This window comes from Manis pentadactyla, chromosome 17 (genome assembly GCF_030020395.1).
Source record: "Manis pentadactyla isolate mManPen7 chromosome 17, mManPen7.hap1, whole genome shotgun sequence".
Lineage (NCBI taxonomy): Eukaryota > Metazoa > Chordata > Mammalia > Pholidota > Manidae > Manis > Manis pentadactyla.
In genome coordinates, this window is record NC_080035.1 from 63,391,539 (window position 1) to 63,411,609 (window position 20,071).

The 20,071-nt window shown below is 44.3% G+C and overlaps 1 protein-coding gene across 6 annotated transcripts in view; it reads left to right on the forward strand.

The window, feature by feature from the left end:
* Positions 1-20,071, forward strand: part of MYO16 (myosin XVI) — a 570,453-nt gene that overhangs the window by 474,984 nt on the left and 75,398 nt on the right. For all 6 annotated transcript variants that reach the window (XM_036893691.2, XM_057494602.1, XM_057494601.1 and 3 more), the window contains 2 exons: positions 3,747-3,846; positions 19,328-19,424. In XM_036893691.2, the coding sequence (XP_036749586.2) occupies positions 3,747-3,846; positions 19,328-19,424 (197 nt within the window). The remainder of the gene's footprint in view (positions 1-3,746; positions 3,847-19,327; positions 19,425-20,071) is intronic.

Consider the following 20,071-nt stretch of genomic DNA (forward strand, 5'->3'; position numbering starts at 1 on the left):
CCTGTGTCTCTCATAAGAGCTGACATCTGTCCTCATTTACATTTCTGTTCTCTCTGTCTCCTTCCTAGAGTGTAAGGATTTCCGTCTGTTTTGTTCCCAAGTGCATTCTAGGCAGATATTTTGTGCACAGTCAATATTGCTGCCAGTATTGGTTGACCGAATGAGCCTGCATGAATGAGCCACCAGACCCTGATTCTGGACTTGAAACTAGGTCCCAAGCATTCCTTGCATCCCAGACCAGGATGAGACAAGAGCCGCTTCAGAGGAGTCACCACTAACTCCTTCGGCCCCATGTTTATCTTGCACGCAGGGCAGGTGTCAGGCTGAATTCAGCATCTTCGGTGAATGGGGGACACTCAGCTTGGACAACAGAGGCTGGGAGGGCGCGGAGAAGGACTGTGGGGCAGTCCCATGTCTGATCACACCTCTGCTCGGGACCCGCGTCCCCCTCCGGCTCGTTATTACCATGTGGTCCCAGATTAGGGTTTTTGTGGGATCACGAGCTGGGGCAGCGATAGGTCAGCAGCTCCTCCTGTAGATGGCGCTCACGTTCCTAAAGGCAAGGTGTTTTTAATTACACTAAAATAGCGTGCCTCACCCTGAGATGACGTTTTTGTCTTTTTGGTTGAAATGTCAGAATTATACCATTTTAGGTGTCAAAAGAACAATACAAAATGAGAAGAAAAAAAAACCACCGAGTGTAAGATCTTTGTTCTGACTTGTTAATATTGTATTCAGATACTTAAATTATGTCAATTCAGTTCCCGGTGATAATGAACAAAGTTCCCGAGTGAGGCAATTATAAGAGAATAAAAGGGTAATTTGAGTGATTTCATTTCATTGTGTAACTCCGGCTAAACAGCAGGAGCACGCTGACTTCAGCGAGGGTGTGAATGAGTCTCTTCCATTAGGAGTTCTCGTTCACCCCTGAGGAGGCCCAGGCTCCCAAAGGTCAGAGAACCCGGAATTCTTCCCTCTACGTGACTGGGGTGCTGAGGATTGCTGCTGAGTCCGCCTCTTGAGTCTTACATGCACAGTCACTTCCTTTCCATTCTAGAAGCGCCTGGGGCCGGGGGCTGCGTGTTCCTGCCTGGACGGTGGCAGTGGTGATGGAGAGGTTAGCTCTGGAGCCTGACTGCCCTGGGCTCAAACTCTAGCTCAACAGTATAACCCTCTGTACGGTGCCCTGACTGAGCGCCAAACGGGAGGCTTCAAGGACAGATTCACTCTCTCAAAGCTCTGGAAACTCAGTCTCAAATCCAGGTGCCGACAGGGCTGTGTAACCCTGAGACTGGTGGTGGCGGCAGTCCTTGCGGTTCCGCGGCTGGAAGTGGCACCACCTAACCCCGCCCCCGTCATCTCATGGCGCTCTCCCTGTGTGCCCCTGTCCTCACATGGCATTCTCCTCTCGTAGAAGGGCACCACTCACATTGGATTGGAGACCACCTAATGACCTTGTCTTAACTGCATGACATCCTCCAAGACTCTAGGGGGCGCAATTCAGTATCATTTCTTGGGCCGGTGATCTCATCTCTGTGACCATCAGCTTCCTCACCACCCAGGGTCGCCGTGCAGGCCTCCTATATCACGAGGAGTACACAAAACAGGCAGGAAAAAGCCCTGGCTCTCACCCAGTGCTTGGGAAAGGCCACCTCCCACCCCCTCTACAGCCCAATTTCTTGGTCTCCTGTTATTATTTGTCTCTGATCCATACAAAGGCAGCCCAGCACACACCATGCAATAGACAGCGATGCCCCCCAGTTTGTGTCACGTCCTGAGAATCACACAGTAGCGAGAGAGGGAGCGCTCCTTGCTGAGTGGCAAGCCAAAGGCCTCATAGCAACTGCTCTGCAAAGGCAGAAGCTGAGGCTGTGTTCAGAGCCCCATCCAGTTTCCTTCCCATTGGAACACTGCGCAGTTATATCATTTGTCACCTCTGACCCACTCTCACATTATAGAACACGATCTATATTTGCTCGCTGATGCACGGTGTCACCCACCAGCATCTCTTGGAGACTCCCATACCATTCAGGCGGTCCACCCTCTGCCCTTTGCACACTGGACCTCAGTTCCCAGCCCTCCACACACACATCCCCCATTATACCCATTTGCTCTGCTCTGTTCCATCCTGGAAATACCCTCTTGTCCTTTGTTGCAACCTCAGAATGACCAATTAAAAAAATAATAAAAAGATAGCACCATTAGGGCCTGGTTGTAGGAAGTCACATTCTCGCCTCTTGCTAAAACAGCAGTAACATCACTAAATACTTCTGTGGCCCCCAGACCATTCTGTGTGGTCAAAATGATGAGCAAGACTTCATGCCCTTGCGTCTGGCACCACAGCTTCATGTTTGGTCTCTGTTACTTGCTATTTTTACACCCCCCTGTACCTGAATTTGATGCCTGAGCAAAAATCTATGTACGAGAAGGAAGGTGGTTTCTGATGTTATGTGTTCATTTTGTCTGACTCACGGCTGCCAAGGTCACGATAGTTCTCTATCCAGGACACATGATATGCTGAATTTCCAGTGATAATGCTGAGAATTTAAGAGACAAAATAAGTGTCTGCTGCTGAAACAGTCAAGGGGGTGTATTTTCTGTGTCTACGTCACACTGAGACCCCACAGGTAACCGGCGCCGACTCACAGGCCGGGCAGCCCGTCGCTCCGCAGCACTCGCAGGACAGAGCGGTGCGTGTGAGCCCGGGTGGCTGTCGGCGCACATGTCCGTCCCGGTGCTGGCTCAGCGGGAAGGTGGTCCGTCAGTCCAGCTGTGCGGGCGATGCGTTTCCTTCCCTAGTGGCCCAAGGAAACAACTCATTTTAGAAGATGCCAAAATTTGCTGCAGCAAACTTTAGGTGAAAAGCTAAGCCATTTTATAGAAAGTGACATGAAACTTTGGTGATGCAGTTTTTGCCATCGAGTTCCCAGAGCAGCCCAGCCTGGGACTCCCGAGCTCACCGTGCAGATGAAGCCGGACAGAACGCTGCTGCTTCTTTCTTCTGCCCCTCCCTCCCCCCCTCCCCCGAGTGCAGTCTTGCACTCACAGATCACATTAAATACCAGACATGCAAAGGGAAATTTTACATAGATTTTTTTAAGTGTCTATGTAATTAATTTGGAAAGGCGTTAAAAAAAATCCATCGAAACATTATATGGCCATGAATTCTGGCTAAGGAATACAAGTCACTCAGAGGAACTTTCCAAAAACAGTAAAATGTCCTTCTAGAAGGTTTAAAATACTCAATATCAAACACATGGAGGGGGGAGGAGTTACTCCTCACTTTAATAAAACTTGGGGACGTTTCGATATTTCTTTCTTACAGATTTTAACTACGTCTAGATTCACTTTCAAATGGTATCAAAGAATACTTAAATTTCCTAAAAGGGAATTTAATTTTTTAAGGGCATCCTAAAAATTTAAGTGAAAAGCAATAGACTTTCTTTCTCCTTAAATACTGTTTTGAGAAATGGTTTGCATCACTCCCAGATAGTGTTAAACATACATGAAAGGATTGAAAACTATATATGATGCATTTAAAAAATCATTTTCCAGGTAAAAAGTAAAGGTTATTTCCCAGTTGTACAATGTCAAATGCACAGCGGATGGAGATGTGGGGACTCAGGGTGAAGCAAGAATGGGGGAAATTTAAGGACCAGTCGAACAAAGGCAGCGCTGTTGAGTGGAATGTGGCCATTCGCTCAGTGCCGTCGGTCATGGCTTTTCCGTCCCTCTGCTTCTCACAGGTACAGGCCCCTGGCCGGAGGCCTCCCGGCCGAGAAGAGGCTGTGCCCTGCGGCGCGGTGCCGGCTCGTCCTGCAGCGGAGTAAACTGCAGGGCTGGCAGGTGAGTGACCTCCGCGCTGCCCACGTCCCATTTTAGGGGTCAAATCGTGAGCTGAGTCACTGTGGGGATCCGCCACAGTCTCAGTGGCAAAACAGATTTCTTTGATGTGTCAGGCACGGCGAGACACTGAGTGTGTTCCCTGGAAACACGTCAGTCTTTTCTTTCTGATTTACTGGTTTTCGCAGCGGGTGGCCAGCACGAGGCAAGCGGCACCTTTCACGGTGCTGACGGGAAGCTCATGAAGCTGCCTTCCATCCGCCCCCCTCTCAGCTTCAGCTTTGGCGAAGTGTCTGAAAGGTGGCAGAGGCCAGGGGCACTCAAAGCTGGGGACCAAGCACTGGCGTCCTGGCTCCCGGCGGGGCTGGTACCTCCCAGTGTCCCCTGGAGCCGGGCTTCCCAGGCTGGTCTCGCCTTGGTTGGGCCCCTGCTTCTGTGTCTCTTTGCCCTGCTTTCTCACTGTCTACGCACTAAAAGTGTCACTGTCCTTTCTGCTTCGCTTAATGACAAAGGCTTCATAACTGGAAACGTTTAAATATGTCCTGTGATCCTCTGGGCTGGCCAAGTGCAGGGCTCCCCCGGGGACAGAGCTGGGCTCCCAGGAGGAGGAAAGGACAAGAGACAGAAGACAGAGGGCATGCTCCCGGCCCAGGAGGGCACAGCCATAGTTCTGTCTATACCTTAGTCAACGTCGGATGCCAGCATGACAAGCATTGGCAAAGGAGATTTGAAACTTTCAAGAATCAAGAGGTAAGATTGGGGCAATAATGGGGAAGGGAATAGATCCCAGGGCAGCAGGACTCACGGGATGTTTGTGGCCACAGAGCAATGGGAGGTGCCCAAGGCAGGGTGTGGCACCTGACAACTTTGGCAAACTGGGCACTGCTGGAAAGCAGACACCAATCTCACTTGAAGAAGGCCAGAGCACCCACAGGTGAAAATGTGTGGTGACCGAAGAGACCAAGAAGGGGGGTCTCTCCTTCGGCGGTGACCCGAGCAGATGGCCGTGGATGGCTGCCTGTGTCTGACCGGGGCCCCTCCGGGTGAGGCGCTGGGGAGCCCTGGGTTCACAGGCTCCCCCGTCTGTGATGGAGAGCGAGGAACCCCGACTTTTAGCACTGATGAGTAAGGAATAAATTGTGCCACCCAATCTTTCTTATTATCTTTCTTCCCATTTCTTCCTTTTTGTTTAAACTAATAATGGAGTTGAACTTTAAATAACAGTCTGAAGGAGGAAGCGCACAGTCTGTAGCAGTCATGGATGCACATCCGTGCCAAAACCTGGGTAGAAAAGGAGGAGGAAGGAGGAATTACTCACACAGAGTGACATCAGCTAAGCACCGGAGAGGCAGTGACATGAGATGTGGGGCTCACGAAGAGAGTCATTACACAAGCTTGTCGGTAACTGAAGTCATTTCCACTGAATCATTGCCGGAATTTTTTTAAGTATTTGGTTGGTAGTGGTTCATGAATATGTAACCCTAGGAGTTTCTTTTTGTATTTTTTCCTTTAAAGAATATTCACAGGTAAGAATATATATTTTTAAAATTAATGTTGAGATAAAAGCTTGAGTTGTAGAAAAAGGGTGAGGGAAATTGGGAATGATTTTTTCACTAGAAAGTGACCACCAGTAGCCACAAGACCTGACGGCCATCGGTCCTCTGATACGCTTGCGTAGAGCGTGAGGTCCAGCACGGGAGGAGACGGGGACAAGTCGGGGCGCCGGCTGCCAGCGTTCCCTCCCCACTCGGTGGGCGCTGGGATCTAGAATTGCAGCTCGGGATGGAAGGAAATGGAAACACACCCTGGGACTTTCAAAAAGTGCATCAGGATTTAAAAATGGGAAAGGACTCCCATTTCATTGTGCCGGCCCGTTTCCCCGACTCCTCAAAGGGGACCAGAGCAATGGGACACAACAGGAGCTGCAGTCCCTGAGCACGTTGGCTCCTGGGCCCCACGTTGGAAGGTCAGGAAGGGCTGCTTCCTCCTGCCTCCCTGAGATGCACCCTTCCATGTACCTTACACTGCCAGACAGGTCATTGACTTCACACTGAGTAAATCCAGTTTCTATTTCACTTTAATGCTAGAGAGCAAAAGATTTTAAAACAATAATTAATCCTGATCTGGAAGTCTGACTCCCCAGTTTTAAAAGCAAAGCCTTTGTCTGGAATGTGTTAATAGCTGCAGGAAGAGTTGCTGTCCCTCTCTTCTAAGTGGTTAACTCAGGACAAAGGTTAAATAGGAGCCATGTGAAGAGACAGTAAAGTCCTAATGGATGGTTATTGTATCTGTGGCATGATCCCCAAATTACGAAGAGTTGCAATATAGCAACTTAATAGTTTCTATTATAATAGTTTCTATTAAGCACTCAGTGTTCATGGTCATCCTTTGGCTCTGAATGGTTAACGTGAGCTAATAGTTATTCTTTTCCACATTTTAAATAACAATACTAGAGGACAGAAGGGATCAGAGTTACCTTTTGCTGTGTGAACCTGTAGAGAGTATCAGCTAGAAATTCAGTTCTCTTAACTAAAAACATGATCTTTTATGGTCGCTCTGATGGGTCTTGGAGATATTGTGAGACTTCATGGCTTTTTTGCATGACTCAGACCCTGTGCCAGAAAAATGTGGCATCATCAGAACAGGATTCTAAGGCCTTGGTGGCAGTTCCATATGTCCCCGTGGGTCCCACTGCTTCAATGAGGGTAGAGACATCTTACCTTCAGGGCCGATGTTGCTTTTTCTTTACATAGTTGAAGGTTGGAGTCAGTATGTGAGGCACTGGAGTTTTTAATATTTTATAAGTGATGATTCCTCTCATCTACAGAATGTGTTACAACTATTCAGAGTTTTGGCTTTATTTGATCTAAACCTAATAACCACTCTATGCAGAAAAAGGAAAGCAGAGAGGGTGAATGCTAATGACCTCATTGTAGATATGAAGGAACAGTCTCAGAGATCAGCATACTGATCAGAATATTAGGTACAGTTAATATTTAGTTTCAGGGGAAAGGCCACATGCTGAGACTAGCATCTAGGTTTCACTATGCTGTGTTCTTTCCACTGCATTTAACTCGATCTGTATCTTTTAAAGTAACCATCTAAAGTCCTTTCATTCAGATCACAGAACTTGAAAGGCACAGATGATGTATCACAGTGTGAGCTTTGATCAAAGGCACTTATATATTCCTTTATTAGTCTGAGCAGATCACTCCATGTAGTGTCTTTTTTATGTTTATAATTCACCTGGTGGATGACGGAGAACATGGTGGCAGCTTCCCATTCTGGGCCGATTCTGATCAGAACCTTTCCTAGCCAACTGCCAGCCAAATGACCCTCAAGTAGCACAGCCCTTTAGGACTCTACTTCCTGACTGCATCTTGGAAAGAAAGGGAGAGAAAGAAGAGGAAGACAAGACGGAGAAAGAACTGGGATCCAGTGAGGATTCTCACACGTGTTTGACTCTGTACAAGCATTCTGCAACAACTCAAGCCCTGAGGGCTGAACCCAAGAAGCCACTCAGGCCAACCGGGGGGAAACGACAGGACTGGGGACTTTCGTGGGGGATGGTGGCTGAGGTGCGAGTAGGGCAGTGCTCGATTCCAAGACACTGCAAAGGCAGTTTAAAAACAGTCTTCTTAAGCTGGTTGGTAAATCTGTCCACCCTGTTTGCAGTTAGCCAGGCTCTGCTCCCCACCTTACTTAAAAATCCCAGCCTCCACCTCCCTCTGTGGCACTCAATCCCCTTCTCAGCTTTACCCGTGTTCCTTAGACTGTGCACCTTCTGTGGATTGTCTCTGCCTCACTTGCATTTTGGCTCCGTCAGAAGAGATGTGTGTCTGTCAAGTTTTCCCCTGTATCTCCAACGTAGGAAATAGAGGAAGATGCACAATAGCCACTCCAGGCATATATGCTGGGCCAATAAACAGTTCTTTGTTAACAAGAAACTACCAAGCCATGCCATATATTTTGTTTATTCATGCATTTAAAAATGTTTAAATCTGAAATAGTTCACAACAAAAACCTAAAGTGGTGATAGCTCAGGAATTGGGATGATAGCCAAATGAAATTTTAGCTTATATCTATGTCTAGAAAATAAATGTGTTCATGCATTACTTCTATATTAACAAATGATTTTTTAAATTTACAGCTGCTACATAAATATGACTGACAGAGTATGATAGAGGCTCAAATGATTGTTTTGAGCATTTATGAAAACTATGAACCCCACTGACTGTGTTTTCTCCAAAGCACTTTTGCTTTTGTATAATAATCAACAGTTTGTGTATTTTACATCACTACCCTTACTTCTTAAAGTAATCTTCAGGCTTCTTTCACATGCTTCAGACTGGTAACCATGACTTTAGGCAGCTCACTCATGTTACTATTCCCTTAACATATGAGCATCGCCGCTTTAACATAAGGTGGTTGTACTTTGGAGAAAAATGAAGGAAGAGCAGGATGTATGTGCTGGTGGCTGGAAAGGACCCCCGCCGGTGGTGGTCTCTTGCCCAGGTTTACATGAAATGACGCATTCAAGAAATATGGTGGCCTGGTCAGAAGCTTTGTCTTTACTCCAAGGCAGAATTCACGTGAGTTATGGATTTGAGTTCTACATCAGCCTGAGGGCTGAGACCTAAAAGCCACTCGGACCAGCTGGGGGAAGTGACAGGACTGGGGGACATCCGTGGGTGACGGTGGCTGGTTTTGAGGCGACTATATGACTGACTTCCAGTATTTTTATGTCTCACCAGATAACGTTTTTCTTTATGAAATGAAGGGTCTGAGGATTACCTCATTTTTGGAAAAAAAAAGTCCAGATAGTGTGGATTAAGTCATAATTTGAAAACAGTTCAATTAAGCCTGGTTATCAGTGGCTTCTAATAAGTCCTCTTTGTTTTTTAGAATCATTCATGTGTTTCATCTATCTCCATACACACATTCTTAGTTCAGGCCTTCTTTACGGTGCCTTTGATAAGAATCTCTCCAGAGTGATGCACGTGTAATCAGACACTTTCTGCTGGATTTCCTGAAGCCACAGGAAAGTGCCCAGCAGGCCCTTGGGCCCGTGTGGCACAGGCTTGCTTTGCTATGTCATTTATGTAAAGTGAAAACTTCTGAAACTAATTCTAAGTGGAAAAATAAGTGTTATGATCTGATTTTCACACATTTTATATGAATCAACTGGTTATAGGATGATTTTTTCTGTGTAGTTATTTGAATGCTATATTCACTTGAAAGCCATCTGGAAGGATGGCACATGGCGAGCAAAGCTGCGAGCGTCAGTTCGCACGGGCAGCCCCAGGGGTACCGCTGCAGAGCCCGGCCTCGCTGAGCACAGGAGAAGGCAGGATGGAGTGGCTGGCCCGCTGCGGAAGCTCCCCAGAGACAAGCTCACTGTCACGTCAAACAGATTTCCCAAGCTTTGGAGGGCCAGCTTGTGGACAGGCGAACGGGTAACCTTTGCACAGATGCACAAAATCCCTGTTACTGGACACTGTGGAAGGAGAAACTGGGATTATAATCTTAGAGAGGTTTTACATAGCCTCTAACATTTTAAGAATGAGGAATCAGACAGAGGAAGACTTCCAGTGCTATGACTTATCCCAGGTTATACAGACGGGAAGTAGGAAACAAAATTAGAACTTCGACGTCATCTCACCTACCCACGTGAGATCAGAGTTACTTGTGTGTGTGTGTGAGAGAGAGAGAGAGAGAGAGGAGCAGAGAGGGAGAGACAGATTCTGAAAGAAAAACAGCCCTTACAAAAGACAAAACAAAATTGAAAGAAACATACTTTTGCTATTTGTGTTTATTCGCCACCAAAAAAAAAAACCTTGCAGTAATTATTTTCTTTATATTGAAAATGTAATTTTCAAGGAATGGCCTAGATTTTATTGTACGTCCTTGTAAAATATATGGTCTTTGAAGGATTCACTCTTATAGTGGTGAGAATTGCAAGATTAACATTTTACCATAACATTAAATAAAGTCAATTGGATGAAAGATTTATTATTTCATTAATATAAAATAGTACAGTAGAGAAAAGATAATAAAAGTAAGAGCAAGAAACTGTTAAAGTTTTAAGCACCCTCTACTTTTTTTTTTACCTCTTCTAAGGCAAAGCATTGTATCAAGGCCCTTGCTCTTATTAGTACAATAAATTAATGGTTTATAACCTTTGTTTTATTACTCAAGGAGGACTTCATAAATCAACTGTAAGAACAAGCTAGAAAATAGCCTATAAAATTACTCTTTCTCTCCTATTCTCTCTCTTTCTCTGGAATTATTAATGTTGAAAATAATAAACATTAGGGACCTAAGAGTATCAGTCAGCACCGTGTGTGTTACTATGGGGACTTACCATACATACACACCCACAACACTTAATTCCTCTTTTCTCTTGTAGTAAACACATGCACATACATGCACATGAGCATATTTTTGTTATAAAAGTATTGTTCATTTCTGATAAGAAACTTGAAAAATAGAAAACATTAAAAGAAGAAAATACAGATCACCCATAACTGAACTATCTAGGGATAAATACTCCAAACGTTTGGGGCATATTCATTCATTCAATTTTTTAAAATAGTATTATAGATGTTTGATTCTTTGTCAGTGTGTCTCTCTTCCTTTTCGGTGTGAACTTCAGTGAGGACACACATAGTGTCTCTTTTTATCTTAATGTATTTTCATACGTGTGTGTGTATGTGTGTTTCGCTCCTTCAGCCCCTGCGGGGCCTGGCACACAGCAGACGCAGAATCAGTATTTATCACATGAATGAATGGATGGTCCTCCTCATCAAATTCTCTCTTTGGAAAGGAAGGTGAACTCCATGAAGCCTTCCTGACATGAGTGATAATTTCTCCTTTTTCAACCTCACAACACAAAAGGCTTTCTATAATATCCAGCACTTAATAATTGCTAAGTAAAAAGTGGTCATGCCTATTCCTAATCCCACTTTGTTCTCTTAGAAATCAGTCTAATTTCCTCCAACTCCAGGTTTATTGATTGAGTCGACAAGCTTTTACTGAGCACCTTTTAAGTCCCTGCATTGACACCAGGCAGTTGTGATGCAATATGAAGGGAGAATGACATGTCCCTCTAACAACACAGGGCTTACAGACAGCCGGGGAAACAGCCAACAGTAAACTAGTAAGTAATTGCAGGTTGGGATCCAGGCTGGGAGGAGCCAGTGCTGAAACGAGCTTAGGCAGGAGGAGCGTCAGGAAGGCAGCTCCAGGAGGAGCACAGGGAGGCGGGAGTCTGAAGAATACGGGGAGCAGTCAAGTGGAGGGGCAGAAAGCGCTGTCAGCGGCAGAGCAGCTTGGGCCAGACCTGGAGATTCCCCACTCCGAGACCCGCAGAGAAGCAGCCCGAGAGCCGGTGGGAGCCGGGTGGCCAGGCACCGGGGGCAGGAGAAGGGGAGATAGTGGCACAGGAAGCAGTGTTCCTTGGCCTTTACTTTGTCACTATCGCCCACCAGGAAGAAAAATTGAGAGAACTGCTAGGCAATTTAGTGCTGGGGAAAAGGTTCACAAAGCTCAGATAACAGCACTTTGTGGCCCTTCAAAGATCAGTCCTCCTGGACAATATCTAACAACAACCTGACAACTTCTAGAACACGGTGGTTCTGACTTGACCTAGCCAATTCCATCTCTGAGTGCCAATAACTGTTCCCAGTTCCACGTTTATTTAGTCCTCAGCAAGCCTTTGTTAAGCATCGATTATATGCCTCAAAGCTTGTAATAGCTAAGGGGTCTCTGGCTGATTAGGAATAAATTTCACCTGCTGGGAGCAGAGAGGGGAGGGCTAGAGCCAGGGGGACCTGGTGTGAGTCAAAGTTGAATATAAATAATATATTTTAAGTTCAGTGTGACGCCTTTAAAGAAGGTGGTGACATGATCTGAATTATGCTTTAAACAGGAAAAAAGTGTGTTGTTAGCAAATAGTTCTGGAGAGCCACTTAGCAAACTAGTGGAGTGGTCCAGAGAAGGCGGGGCAGAGTCGGTCGGGGGCAGAGGGCGGCTGAGGCGGTCAGGGCTCCTGGCACCTCACAGTGGCCTTCCAGAAACAGGCCTCTGAGAAGAGCGCCAGCTCTTTTAAAACCCGTATTAGTTTAGGTCAGGGATATTCAAGCTCTTACTAACAAGTGTGAGTTTGCTGCACAAAATATAGGCGGAGCTCTAAAAGATGGAGGGACTTGGCCCTTAGGAGTTGAAAGCAGAAGAGAGTTCACAAAAATAAATGCAGGTGAGTCTCAAAGTAGACATGAACACACCATAGAATAAATATTGGGAAAACCAGGAGACGTAACTAAGTATTTTTTAACATCTAAAAATTTTTTGACATCTAAAAATACTCCAAAAAATACAATATAAGATCGAGGCCCTGAGTATTCATATTTTTAGAAGTAAAGCAAACGTGGAAATACATGCATGGCAGTACCCGGGCCGATGCTGAGGGCAGAGGGCGTGTGCATCCACACCCCACCCCTCCCCGTGTGTGTGCTGGGCTCGGATTACACTTATGCTGCTGTTAATCATTTATCATGTACACATCCCAGGGGCAGGGAACTATTATTGACATTATCTAGGCCCTTTCCTTAACCCCTGTGCTTTCCTCTGTGATTTTGAAGCTAATCAGAGCTGTTGGGGTTTGCGTTGGTTTGTGTTTTACAGCTTGTCCCTTTAGGAGGAAGAGATTTCTTTTTTAAAATGAAATGCTCTTGACCATATCAATATGATTTCCACAATGAAATAATATATAGGATCAGATAGTAATCCACTAGGAGGCTCAAAATAGTCATTTGTATTCATCACTGCTTGCGATACAGGTCATACCGTTCTATGTGAGAGTAATTCATTTTTCTTAACCTGTAATTATATGTAATTTGAGCCAAGCCACTTTCTTCAAATACCAGAAGATACAGTTCTCTATTAGATGTGTATGGCTGTAATTATCTTTTCTGTGTTGAAGTTAAACTTCAAGGATAGTCTATTTATAACAAAGATAACTTGTATTTAGTATAAATGTATCCTGGATATTTAAAAGTACATACGGAGTGAGGCTGAACATCAGAAAAGATCTGTTTAGTAATTTATCAAAGCTACCATGAAAATAAAAATACTGAAATATTAATAATAAAATATGCACATCTAATATAATGGCCATTCTTAGACAGTGAATCCAAGAAATAAATGGGGAAATATGTGACTTCACCCTGGAGAAGATGAGTTTTAGTTAAATGGTTGTTTTACTGATCTTCTTGAAAGCGTAGACTGTATTCTGTTAATCCCTATGGTCCTGGAACCTGGAACAGTGCCCAGAAGCAGGAAATCCCTTGGCAAATGTTTGATTTGTGGATGGATGGATGGATGGATGGATGGTTGAATGGGTGGATGGATGAGTAAAAGAAGAATGAATAAATGATTAGGACAGACACATGCTAGGACAGATGGACAAATAAATGTGAGACAAAGAAAATCAAGAAAGTTGCAAGATAAAATGTACCTGAGAGCTATGTGAGATGAAATGATTCAGGGCCAGGAATGAGTGAAGGACTGTTCTCAGCATGCATGTGGAAATGTAGGGGCTTGGGGGACTGTGTCTGTTGGGAAGAGATCGCCTGGTAGATACAAGTGCTCTGCATGGGAAAAAGAGAAAGAACAGTGTTTTAAAGGAGCACAGTGACATTCTCAGATCAGCAGGAAGGAAAACAAGTCTGGTGGGAGAGTGATGTAGATATCAAAACACATAAAAGAAAGAGCGTATTGTTCGTATCTTCATCAATAAAGCTATTTAAAGACCTGGGAACAGACTTACAGTGGTTGGGGTCCTTTAAGAAATACTAGGGTATTTTTTAGGATGCTAATATTAAAGTAAAAGAAGATGAATACTTTTAATGCTGCTTTAATATTATATATCTTGTCTTTAAAGGGGAAGTATTTATTAGAATAATGTTAATGGTTTTAGATCAAGGAAGATTAAAATTTTTAAAGATTTTTTTTTACTAGTAATAATGAAAATAAAGCATTTTGGAGCAAAAAAAGAGCATTCACAATGAATATCCTTATTAAAATATAATCTATGGTAATTATTAATGAAAACATTCTAATACTTGTAGATGCAGATACAAAGGGATAGTATCTAACCTAACACTGGCAGCGATAGTACACTGTCACTCAGTAAGAACTCTATGCATAAGATGCTGTGTAGGCCCTTGATTGTACCTATAGAAGTCTCACAGTGGTCTTCTGCTCTTGGGAGTATGTGAGAAGTTAAAATAACAGTAAATAGCATCTCTTTCAGAGGAGTAAAAAGTGTTAGCTCTTCAGGGATTAATAAAGATATGTTAATTAATTATGTTAGTGAATTAATATGTTAATTAATAAAGAAGGCAGACTTTGAATGATGCCAAACCCAAAAGTATGCTTCTTAGTTTATAGGCATCTTGGGATCATTGAAGGTTTCTAGAAGATCGATAAGTTGTTGGGGGCAGCAGCGTGCAAGTTGAGTCAAAGAGCAGGTAAAGAATTAGAGGGCAAGATAAAGTCTAGATTCTGGTTTGCGATGATCTTGTACCAGAAGTAGGGTGGCACCAGGACTCTTAAACTTAACATCTTTGTTTCTCAAACTGCATTAGATGCATTTTTATAAAATGAACGAATTCAAATAATTTAAATAGATTTAACTTTTTAAGTTTAGTTATTTAAAATGAATTAATTTTTAAATATCCGCGTTCATGTTATAGCTCGTGTCCATTAAAATCACTTTCTCTGGAATTCTGCTTTCCCCATTTTATCATTCCATTTACTTTCATTTCTCTCACCTTAATAGTTGTAACTTGTGAACTTTTTATTTTTCTGACATCACTGTAGCCCTCAAACATCCCATATCAAGTTGAATATTCAGATAGGTCTACAAATAATGACAAAACCTGGGGTGTTACAGAGACACATAGAAGGTACAATTGTGACATAGACATGCTGTTATGATGTACTGGTTATTGCAAGTACCCACCAGACTGAGAGTTCACCGAGCCATCTGTGATTGGAAGGTAAATAGCAGTTTACCCAGTAAATGAAGAAAAAAGAAATCGTAGTATGTGTTAAGCTAGGAGAGAAGAACAAGTACCCACTTGGAACAGCAAGCAATATAATACAGTTTGGGAAGAGACAGACCTGAATGCGTTGAGAAAGAATCATACTATAGAAAGTCTAACAAATCTTTCAAAAGAATTTCAACATCATCCTGCAAATCATGGCCTGTTATTACATAATTTCAAGCACAAAAGTTACATAATGAAATCGATGTTGGGAAGATCCTCTGGAGATGGTTTTGCCTGTGGTCTTCCAGTGAGGGGTGGTTGAATTGGGGCCATCCCTAAAACGGCGAGGCCAGTGATGTGCCCCTCCTTCAGGAATCCTGGGGTTGCCATGGAAACCAGGAGTGTCAGTCGGTCCTGCTCCAAGGAGGATGACCTCTGCCGGCAAGCCTGGCCACCCTCCTCTTTGCACCTCTGTGCCTGGAGGCAGCAGTCCGTGACGGGGGTCTGGGAGCAGCTTCTCGGGTCCGCTGGCTCACCCACTTTCTCTGTAGTACAGTCTCCAGGCTACCTACGCCCCATCGTGTCACTGCTCCAGCAGGTTCTGTGCTCCCTCGACCTCCACCCCCAAATCCCGAAAACCTGCAGCAGTAATTAAGGCTCTCGATGTCATCAATGACAATTTTGTTTAATCTTTTAAAACCTGTCATTTAACAAAAAAACCCAATGGTTTTCTAATAAAAACAGTGATGACTATAATTCACAGATGGTTTGCTTTTACAGGAGTCAGAATGACATGAACATTTACTCTCCGATCAGAACCCTCTGCATCCAGGGGGCACAGCTAGACAGCTCAGTAGAGAACGTCTTTCCTGCACCTTTCCTCTGGCTGGGAGACACACCTTTTCATAAGAGGATGCCACCAAAACCAAGAATGTGGGTGATCTGAACATTCGGTTTCACTTGAATGCATCCTAATTTGTTGGATTTGATATAGCTCCCCAAAGCACTGATGGCAGAGAAACTTTACGGGCATTTATTCCATAGAAAAACCTTTAAATGGCCAGTGCTTTTCTCCTCGTCAGTGTCGTTAATACACAATGTAAATCCCTGAAAATTTAGAAGGCATGTGATCTTGTCTGGGTTTTCCGGAGAAAGGTCCCTCAACTTATGCCCCACTCTTCCTTAGCATCATGATGGCGGAGGACTTGAAGACTGAAATGCATTATTCAGAATAATTTCTGGGGAAGAACTCCAAAATACTACTCAACAGTTAATTTCATTCTTCAAGGCTCAAGAAGAAACATTTACAACAAATACAACATCTCTAAAAGACCAGCAGAGTCAAACAAATGTCAAAATTTCCAATGAGCATCTCCAAATATTGCTGACCCACAGATGACATATGTGGTAAATAAACAAACAAACAAACCAAAATGAAGGAATGAATTGGTCCATTGGATAACCGCAAAGTGCATCCAGGTAGCTGAGTGAAGCACTTCTTTAAATCACCTGAATGGGAGGCAGCATTCCCATGGCCTTTACGTCCAAGTGGGGTACTTGTGTGCATTCTGACCTTCATCTCCTCCTCTTCCCAGAAGCCCTCCCCACTTACAGAGCCCTTCAGGGAGAGCGTTCTTTGGCATAACTACACCAAGAACTCAGCAGGTGCTTTGGGAGCCGGCCTGGCCTCAGCCACGACAATCACAGGGGTCTGCCTGTCTGGCACCGCAGCACCCCGCACACGGGCCCTACCCCTCACACTCCCACCTGCTCCTGCCTTGTCGTTACTGAATCCATGGCTCCCAGCGAGACCTCCTCGGTTGCATTCTACTGTCCCACCTCGCCAACTATGTCCCAAAGCTGGGCCCAACAATCCATTCTCCAGACAGTGTTAATAAGGAACTTTCTAAATTTCAAAAATTATTTTTATAAAATTTAGATTGGATTCTCTTTAGATGTTCCAGTGTATGCATATTGTTCCTAGGAAAGTGCCCAGGATTTTCCTGGAATACTCTTCATGATGCGGAAGAGGCAGCCCCTTCCCTCATTACAGAGCCCAAGACAGTTTGTCATTTTCTGCTCCTTGTCTTTTACATGCCGGGATTTTTGTCCCACATTCAACTTTTACCACCATCCCTAGACACCTGGGAAAATGCCTGCCTATCCTTCAAGACTGAATGGCTCAGGAAACTTGTCAGTGAATCCCACCTGCCCCTTTCAGGATCACTCCTTGGGCGTAACTCCGTCATCACACTGAGCATGAATTCCTTCTGGATTTGCTCATTGCTGCTCTTCCCCAGTCAACTACGAGCAACTTGAAGAGAGGGGCTGCCTTTGCATGCCCAAGATATAGCACAATTCTCAGGATGAACCTACTTTGGTTTCTTGAGTGGCAGGTGGAAATGTCACTCTAAGAGATCTTGGTCACCTTGTCCAACTCCCTTCCTGCCTAGAGTCTCCATTTAATTAAGGGATGGAACTAGGGTCCAGTTCTCCTGTTTCCATCCTGTAGGTCTTTTCCCATGTTGTGCTCCTCCTAAACCTGAGTTCCTCCAATGATCATTACTGGTTCTATCCGTTGTGCAGTATTGCTGGCTGTCACTCTTGGAGTTTCAGTTTGGAACCCAGGTTTGCATGAATTTTGCCTTTGGGATTTCATTCCCACAGTGAGTTCTGTGCCACAGTTAGTGATGAGCAGAAAGATGACATGCTCCCTTCTTCCATGCCTGCCTCACAGATTTGTTCTGCACGTTCACAGACAGGCCCAACTGTTCTTCCTGTTGGCTGCCAAAGCAAGTCGGCAGTTGAGAAGAAAAAAAAGGACTATGAATTATGGAAAATAACTAGGAAGAGAGAATGGCAATACAGTGGGAGAAAAAGTGTCAACTGTGTTGCCACTCACCCAGGTGACTGTCTCAAACTTCAGCCAACTAAAAGAAAATGCAATGAAGAGAACATCTAGTCAGCCAGAGGCGTCTGCAGCAGGACAGGAGCTGAGAGGCTTCCCATGGATCTGACTAGCCCAACTGCCATCATGCAAGATTCAAGTCCCATTCTCTTGCAAAACTGTGTGTTTCAGCAAGACAGCAAATCATGGCTAAGCCAAGAGTTGAGTGGGAAGATGGGGAGGAACAAATGCATTTGGAGTGAGCTCAGTTTCCATGCGAAAAGGCTCATAAACCACCTTTAGCCAAACACTCTGAAGATGAGACAAGTCTGACCTATAAACCTTTCCAGGACCTAATGGTGTGTACATGCATGCAAGCTTCGGGTGTCACTTTGATGTGCGACTTCCGCTGTGGGGTGTTACCACTTAATGTCCCCAGCTCATGCTTGGGGACACATGTGTTAGTCTTCTCATCTGAATGGCGTTTGTCTCAGGTGCTAAGAATATGATCATGAAGCACCATGAGGTTTTCCTGAGCTGTTTATCTAACAGAGCATCACCCCGAGCTTGCACGGCACTTCATGTTGGTATTTACCAGGCTCTTCTGCAATTATCTATGTCTGCTTCCTCTCAGAGACTGTGAGCACTTTCAGTGTGAAGGGTGTTCCTCACACCTACCACCATTCTGGGAATTCTTTGGAAATAAGTACAGCACACAGGAAAATTACTTTAAAAACTCACATGTGTGGCTTATTGTTACGTGTTTCTCAGAATTTTCTTAGGCAACTCTCTTCATCAATAGTTTCACATCTGGACTAGCTTGCATGCCACAAGAGCTCCTCCTAGAAACTGATTTGGTCACATGCTGAAATTTCTTTTAAGAAATTCTAGAGAAGAATGCTCATTGTTTAGCTGCCTTTCATGCAAGCATCCAGAGGTTATTGCTTATAGATGACCTTATTGGCACTACTTCTGTGCTGCAGTTCTATAATTCATTTGTATAAACATTCAATTTATAATAAGATACAGTATAGTGAAAAAAATGAAACAGATTTGGGTGTCAGCTTTTGGGGGTTTGTGTGTGTGTGTGTGTGTGTGTGTGTGTGTGTGTGTGTGTGTGTGTGTTTTAGTTTGATTTCCTTTTTTGTGGACTCAACCTCCCTGCTTTGAGTCAAGGAAAGATAAGAGTCTAGCTGGGCGGTATGAGAGTCCATTGATGGGGATGGTTTTATTCCAATAGAGAGTCAGGGCCCATGTTTCTCTCTTGCACTCCTAGCCCTGCAGTGTGTAAGCATCTGCAAACGTTAGTGGCCGTATGTACACACGGCAAACATTTTTATTAGAACAAAACATCTAGGATTTCTGATTAAATGTAATACTGTCAAAACAGTAAGGAAGATGTACTAGAATTAACTTTCATTAGCCTTCTAATCCTCTAGTTTCTTCTAATCCTCTTCTGGAAAAATCTCTTGCCTGATTATTTTCCCATCATCATTTTGTCATCTTCATGTTGTTGAATGTTTCCCTGCTGCTTGCATTTTAGATGGGGGTCGGAAAAGTGTTTCTAAAATACCAGCATGCGGACCGGCTCGATGATGCATGCCTACAGCTGCAGAGGAAAGTTATAACCTGCCAAAAAGGTAACACTTCCACATGAACATTTCTGAACTTTTTTGTGTTGTGAAGTAAGAACTCAGTTAGTGCCCCGCAAGTCTGAGCGTCCGTGCCTCCATCCACGCCGCCTCTCTGCGCACAGGAAATGGTCTGGGGGAGTTTGGGAAGCGCTGTAGCTTGACGTTCTCCTCACCTGTGTCCACGTCTCACCCGTCTCTAGTGAGCAGGTGCAGACGCTGCTCGGGCTTTCTCTGGTATTCATTCCATCCGAAACGTTATCAAATACCCCCTAAATCACAATCTGGAAGGGGAGTATGCATACCTTATAATTTATGCATCGACCACTTTGCAAGTATTCGTGCTCATCGATCTTTTGGAAAAGCCTAGGAGAAGTAGGGAATGTCCTTGAATTCTTAGCGGCCTCCCCACCTGCCATCGTGGCGCGTGGGGGCAGCGAGAGAGCCAGAGTCCCGGGCCATTTCAGTGGTGCCATTATTAGGCTACAGTTGAGAGGATTGGAACAGCCAAGAAGCCAAACCACAGTTATATAATTGTACATATGCCTTAGAAAAATTCTTGACTTTATTCTTCCTTTGTGAAGTGATGATAGTAGTTGGACTATGTCTTTGATAGCAGATACTACCTATTTCATTTTAGCTTTGAGAGAGATTCC